This window comes from Oxyura jamaicensis, chromosome 4 (assembly GCF_011077185.1).
Source record: "Oxyura jamaicensis isolate SHBP4307 breed ruddy duck chromosome 4, BPBGC_Ojam_1.0, whole genome shotgun sequence".
NCBI lineage: Eukaryota > Metazoa > Chordata > Aves > Anseriformes > Anatidae > Oxyura > Oxyura jamaicensis.
This window is the reverse complement of record NC_048896.1, coordinates 5,041,493-5,048,959: the sequence shown is the minus strand read 5'-3', so window position 1 is coordinate 5,048,959 and position 7,467 is coordinate 5,041,493. Positions and strand designations below refer to the sequence as shown.

Below are 7,467 nucleotides of genomic sequence, written 5' to 3'. Positions count from 1 at the left end.
TTCTTAGTCTTATGAAAGAAAAAGCATGTAAGAAAAAACATCAGCAAGGACAGGGGCAAAAGCTATCCAAAAAAGCATGGACCTTGGATTTAAATTCCTGAGAAAAAGATTAGTTTGAACTAAATATGAAGGCAGATTACAGATCACAAATGCATTTACTATTAGAGCCTTAGTTTTAAGTATGAAATTAAACCCCACCAAAACACTTCTATATCACTAAAATAATAAAAAATAAAAATATAAAAATATCATCAGTCTCATTGCAGTTATCACACAATAAATTTTTCATGTTGGATCATGAATGTAAGGACCAGGAAAAAAAATCTTCAAAAAATATTTGTTAATTGCAAGTAGAGTCCATATGTACCGTCTGAAAACGACTTTCACCACCACACAAAGTAGGAGAGTTGTCATCTGCTCATTGTAGAAACTACCTTCTTGCTCATTTCCTTCTTTTGCTTGATACACAGCTGAGTCCTAAGGCCACATCTGGAAGAAACCTGAAGAAAAGGCAAAGAAAGGGCTAAATGAACATATGGGAAGCAGATCACCAATATTGCCTGCTACCAATAAACCCACATTCTTTAAATGCATCCCTGAGTAATTCTTAAAAGCAATTACCTTAACACAAATAACTAGCAGGAAGTCTTGGAGTCCATCTTAAAGGTAAAAGGTGCTTTCTGAACACTGTGCCAGTCCTCAGTGCTGCAGCACTTTGCAGGAAATTCTGCACTCTGTGGAGCTACACAACAGATGTCTGGGATCCAAATATTTCCAGTACAGGTAGAGAAGAGTACCATGCATTCCCTTGTACCCACAGGGAGGAAAGCAAAACAATGACTCTCAGGGAACATTACTTCTGCAATCCCCTTGCAGTTTTGCACAACACCACCAATGCTACAATTATGCAGATCTTCAGGTATTGCATATTTCTGCCTTCCTCTATTATTCTTTAAATTGGCTTATAATAACCCTGTAAAATTCCACAGTTTCATTGCCTCCTGAGGTTTCCCTTCCAAACCATTACTGAACCCAACTTGAGAATTTATGACCTAAACAAGGAAAACCTCCTATCTCCTAAAACTTCCCTTCCCTTCCCTTCCCTTCCCTTCCCTTCCCTTCCCTTCCCTTCTCTCTTTTCTAAATTTGGAGGCTCAGTATATTATTTAGAATAAAAACTAATGTAGTAATAGTTGCCAATGAAAGGACATACGCATAGTTTTGATGCTAAAATGGCTATTATATTTTCCTGCCTGGAAAGGATCCTATGAAAAAGAAGGCTGTGTTTAACACAGTGTTCTGTGTTAAAAATAAGATACTAGTGCCTTGATGTTAGGAGAACTATCGAAAGAGTTACTTTTAAATATGGACTTAACTACTATAGAAATATAGAAAATGTATGAAACATTATTTCCTTAGTTCCTTGTTTGGCTGTTGCTTCATTATATGACATACATAGTGACATAGTGAGAGGATAATCTCTTCAGCTCAACAATTTACTAACCATGTTCTCTCAGTTAGAAAAGCTTTTTTTAAAAAAATAAAAATAAAAACAACAACAACAACAAAAAAGCAAAGCTCAAATACTCTCACCTCCAGCATGCAATGATTTTCAGTAAGTAAGACTACCAGAAGCTGGGAGCATGGTGTGAAAAAAGTGACACAGAAGAGGAAAATACATCTTATAATAAAAAGCTAGAGTGGTGTACACATTGTGTGTGAATGTTTCCACTGTCTACAAAAAGCCCACTACTCAATTTGATGAAGGAAATGCTGGGAATGGAAGGGATGTGTAGCTGGAAGAATACTTTTTAAATGACTGTTTTTCAGAAAAAAAAAGGAGAAGTACAAAGGAGGAAACAATTTTTGTGATCTAGTTTATTAATAAGCATTGTAAATAACAAGACAACATGCTGTACAGAAACCTGAAACAGAACTACTGCAAATTTACTGGACTTTAAATGCTGCTGGACTATTATATATGATGTCCAACTGCATGATTTGTAAAGCATAGTTAGGGCTGTTTCAGTACGTAGACATACACTGCTCACTCTCAGATCCTGTAGTATGACATAGAGCAGGTAGGTTTTCCAGAAATACAAAACTAAATATTTACAATAAATCATCAATCTCTTTCTTCTCTAGGGATAATGTTATACACAGTTTTCCTACGTATACCAAATAAAATCTTTGCCTTCAACTTTACTTTGTGTCTGCACAAACCAATCCCTCCCTTTTTGTTTATCCAATTAAATAATGGTAGAAAACTGCAAACATTTAATCAATAACTTTTCGATAGGAACTGGTATTAAAGCTGCAAAAGAAAAACTTGTGCTAGAACTGTTGGAAACGAAATACAATGATCAAGCTTTTCAAATTAAAGCTTTATATGCTTGAATCAAACAACCTTGCACTAATCAACCATTAGCGACTAGAAATTATTTAGGTCCACTCTCTGGCTCAGCGGCACTAGAAGAGGAGTAACAATGGTAACTTGAGACTGATGTGTTTGCACACTGGATTAGAGCTTGCTCAAAATACAACGGAGCAACCTTCCACTTCTTAAAAAACAAACAACAACAAAAAACACACCAACACCCAACAAACAAACAAACAAAAACCCTGCACACATGGGGCTCATGAGTATCTGATACAAAGAGGCTTCACTTCTCCACCTCTGTGCCAAGCAAAAAGACCTGTCTCGATTCAGACTCACATAACTTAGTTATGTCAACCTAACTGTCATGCTAACATTCATAAACCCTCAGGTCCTATTAGCATGGGCTCATTGCCATGATAATTAGCTAAATGACCTGCATCCAGCCAGCTCACAGCCGAGAGAGCAAGTGCTCAGTAGTCTCAGTCTGGCCAAGCAGACATGCCTAATTATTCTTCCTTTAGAATTAAGTTACACAGCACATTTTATGAAAACAAAGAACTGATATATTTTACTTCAATTAATTTAACTTCAGTTCATCTTTTTTTTTTTTTTTTTTTAATACTTGACTGCTTTTCGTAATCAAAAGTTACCTTTCTTTCTGCCACCACTACCTATATCTTTGATGCAATAGTTCAAAGTGCAACAAGCATTTATTGAATTTGGAAAAAAAAAAACATAAAAAATCTAGGCTAGACTGTGTGACACATTACTTTGAAGGCAAAGGTTTTCTTTTATTGTTACACTGTATGAAACAAATCTAATAATTTAACTACCATTTTACTGTATATTGTATATAGGATTGTTTTCTCCACAAATTCACACAAGATGAAATAAGTGACTAAAAAAAATTACACAAAAATATACAGCCTATGCACTAGATAAATTATTTATATATATGGCGAGATGTGTAAAGAGTCTCTAGTAATGTTATTCCTCTGGATACTGACATGACACTTGTACATTTTTTTCAGACAAAATGTCACCTCTAATGCATAATTTTATATATGTAATATATAAAAACAAGGGCATAATTTTACTCCCAATAAATTTACAATTAAGTGGTATTTATCTTGTTGACAGAATTTTACAATACCGTAACAAAAATTCATGGATATAATATTTAACACTTCCTATAATCAGATTCAAATTTACAATTATTTTTGTTTAAGCAATTGTTTTTTTTGTTGATTGGTTTCTGTTTTTTCCTTTTTTTTTTTTTTTTTGATGTATTTGGAGAAAGAATGGCAGTTAATTGCTTCCATATCTCAAAAATAAAAATAAAAATAAAAAAGAAAGGGTTAGGTTTTTTTGTTTGATTGATTGATTGTTTTGTTACCTGTTGGGAAAAAAATAAAAAATAAAAAATTCTGGTATCTTTATCTTTTCCTATTAAACTCCTAATGTTGTAGAAATTGATTGTTTTGCCAGGAAATTTCAGTTACAATCTTCATCCAGAAAGGAAATATTGAAGACTAAATAAATACATAAATAAATAAAGATTTCAAATGCAGCTGCCACTTGGTATGGCAGCCATCTTTAACTAAAACTAAAGTCCTCTGCTTATAATAGGAAGTATTAAATGTCAGCTTTATTCTAAATTTGCACAATTAATATGTTTGGTAAAGCTGTGTAAACTACAGATAAGCTTTTATTGTGTATCCCTGAAAAGGAGTGATGAATTTTCTCACTGTGATGTCTCCAAAGTAAACAACAAAATGTTCGGTATATATTAGGTGTGAATTAACTTGTCAAATTTTTAGTTTTCCTGGAAATGGAATTGAGCTGTGTCAACTACTGTGTGTCAGTAGCCAAAGGATTTTTTTATTTTTTATTTTTTTAACCCTGGATTTACATGCAACTGGAAAGAAGTGTGCCACATTTTTTCTAAACATTATTGAAAAATACATTAAAAAAAAAAAAAAAAGATCAGAAGTACATCATTAGATAATCTGATGTTTATTATTAAACCCTATTAGTAGATCAAAGGAGAAGCTTCTTTTCTTTTGCACATAAAATGTAAATGTGATTTCAATAGATTTACAGTTGGGACAACAATATATAAAGCTACTTATACCTGCTGGGCACATAAGAGAAGCTCTTTTAGTGTTCATTGGAAACCTTCAACAACTAGTACTTCTGTAAATTTTACAAGCAGCTAATATTACAGCATTTTACACTTTTTTTTTTTTTTTAATAAATTACACATAAGTTACAATATGAAGCCTACACAGAAATCTATCTATAACAAATATTCATACACTGTCATTTTTCCTTCCACAAAACTTTGATTGTCTCACTTAAAGTATCAATAAAACAAAATAAAGTTATGCGGTTTGATAAGGAAAAAATCTTGGTATCATAAACGATGAGATAGCTAAATGGCTAAACAGCAACAAAACACTAGAAGGGAAATATTTTGTTTTGTTTTTATCTAAGAAAGGAATTTCCTTTTCATCCACTGTAGAATTTACTAGTTTTTGTTTGTTTGTTTGTTCGTTTGTTTGTTTCCCTGCCACTATTAAGAATATACTGTCCAGTTAACAGAACACTGAAAAAGTTCTAATCTTTACAGGGAATCATCTTGAGACTTTATCAAATAACATAATCAGGGTGTACTTATAATTATAGTTATCCAGCATTCATTAGCTTCTTTCTTTGCTGAGAAATGTCAGCAATTCTCTAATAAACTAAGCTACAATGACAACTACTCCTTTATCTAATAGGTTTGGGGTGAAGTAACTAATATTATAACTAATATTCTACTGAATACTTGTAATAGGTGATTATAGCTGTAAAAGTAACATATGCATCACTATAATATTATTTTAAACATCAGTAGCTTAAAGCCACAATATGACACCGGCCAAAATAACTAGCCCAGTTTCCTACTGTTTTCAGCAGTGCCCATGTAATTTTCAGCTAACAGGAACAGTAGCCAAAGCAAGCTCTGCAAGATAAATAATAATAATAATAATGATAAAAACTTATAGCTTGAAAAGCATATTTATTACACTTTTGCTTCCATTATTGTAGAAAATAATATCTTAGAAATAAATTTAAAAAAAACTGATCCTTATTGTATTGTCATGTTGTCAGTTTCTCACAGAAAAGCCTAGTTAAGAGTTTTCTATTTCATCTATTGCATTCTTTCATAGAATAAATACCTGTGTATTCAACCAGTTAAAATTAAAATCAAAAGCAGTTGTCATGTCTTTGAGTACATTTTCCTTTTTAATTACATGAAAGATAAATTTTGTTGCAAACATATACCATCCTTCCTAAGAAGTAGATCTCACACATTCTATTATGTAAGGTAATCAAATGAGACATTGCCCGCTTGATCTCTATTGCTAAACAAATGGAAGGTGAAATCTATGAATATGCTATAAATTATAACAACAAAGATAGAAAAAAAAATAGTAAGTTATATTACTGTAATATTCCCTAAACTCTACTAAAAAATTGCTTTCAACAGAGAGGAAGTACTGCTAGCAGGTATTTGTGCTATATGACCCATATAAGAAAATCAGTGAGATTTTGTGTTTTCTTTTGATAGGTTCTGGGTTGTGGGTTTTCTTCCCCATTTTATATATTTTGGCAAGAACTATGGTCAATTTTAACTAAGTCCTAGGGATTTAGCATTTCAAATTCAAATTTAGGATTTTATATACATAAATATTCACAAGCCTAACAAGTTTGTATGTGCACTAGGAACAGAGTTAGGCTTAAGTTACACTTAAAGCCTGAAATAGTGGATTTGTCAGATATGCATTTATAGCTGGTGCTCATGGATAAATGTAGTGCTACTCCCAGACACTGGTGTCTGGTGAGATACAGCAAAGTTTGCCAGAGGTATGACTTTGACAGGATCTTCACTGGTGCAGTGTCTTTCACAGGTGTTGTAGAACTGGGGCCTGAGCCCACCTTGGCCTTTTTCAGTGTCATCCTTTGGAAGGGACCTCCCAAGAGTGTGGCGTCCATCAGGCCTGGCTCCTCGGCCCCAGCCTTGCTGGAAGCCAAATGATGGCAAAGGGGTGTTCGACTGTTGATACTGTGTCAAAGAAGGTGGCATCCAGCAGTTGTCTGAATGGCCTAGGATGAGACACTCCTGTGTGCAGGTTTCAGAGGCTTCAGCCAGGGCTTTCTGGAGATTTACTTCGATAGCTGAGAGGGCAGAAAAATACAAGAAATTATCAAAAGATCTGAAGACTGACATATGCAGGGTTAACAAAGCAATTCTAGTTCAATGATAATGGACATAGCTGGGAAAGAAAATACCTGCAGTTGTAAAAATTAAATGAACGTTTAGAGGTTTGCAAGTTTGAGGCCCACATTATCATCAGAAAAGCTATTAAAATTTCATCAACAGAGGATACCATGACTTCAGTCAAGTAAATAAAGGCCTTATACATTCCACTTATGACATTTTTATTTTTTAAATTGTCCCTCATGTGAAAACAAACTAATAAAATTTTATAATAATCTAATATTACTATTCTATATGTTTGCATATAATTACTTGAAGAAAAAATAAAATTGGATTATTTTTATTTAAATATTCTCTTGAAGCTGGATTTTCTGTTTGGTTTTGCTTTGTTTATGGCAAAAAAGTTAATTTGGACACATAGCCAAAGATGGTGCAGTGGCTTCAAAGATGTATTCAAGAGCTTTAAGAATGAAAGACAGCTGAACAACTGCTTTAAAGAAAATTGATTTCTCTATGCATTCAATACTGGAAACCTTGAAAAATCAAAGGGTAATAGCCAACAAAGCTGTAACCTCTGTAGTTTACTAGTAATCGAACCAGAGTTCTTGAGTAGATGCAAGGTTTATGCCCTTGAAAAGAGATTACAGAAACTATAATTTGTTCAAAGGCAAAGTAAGCTACTAAATCTAAAAAGCATAATTTGCAATACATAATCAATCTTAATCTGTTTCATTTAAATTATTCTGGTCTATTTACCATGTTGTGTAAATTCAAATTAATATAATTTAAATACTACAAATCATTCCTTGAAATATTTTTC

At 33.0% G+C, this 7,467-nt stretch overlaps 1 protein-coding gene across 5 annotated transcripts in view; it reads right to left on the bottom strand.

Annotated features, from left to right (window-relative positions):
* Nucleotides 1–1,863: 1,863 nt before the first annotated feature.
* PCDH11X (protocadherin 11 X-linked) overlaps nt 1,864–7,467 on the bottom strand; it is a 489,383-nt gene continuing 483,779 nt past the window's right edge. For all 5 annotated transcript variants that reach the window (XM_035323623.1, XM_035323624.1, XM_035323625.1 and 2 more), the window contains one exon: nt 1,864–6,604. In XM_035323623.1, the coding sequence (XP_035179514.1) occupies nt 6,213–6,604 (392 nt within the window). In that variant the 3' untranslated portion in view covers nt 1,864–6,212. The remainder of the gene's footprint in view (nt 6,605–7,467) is intronic.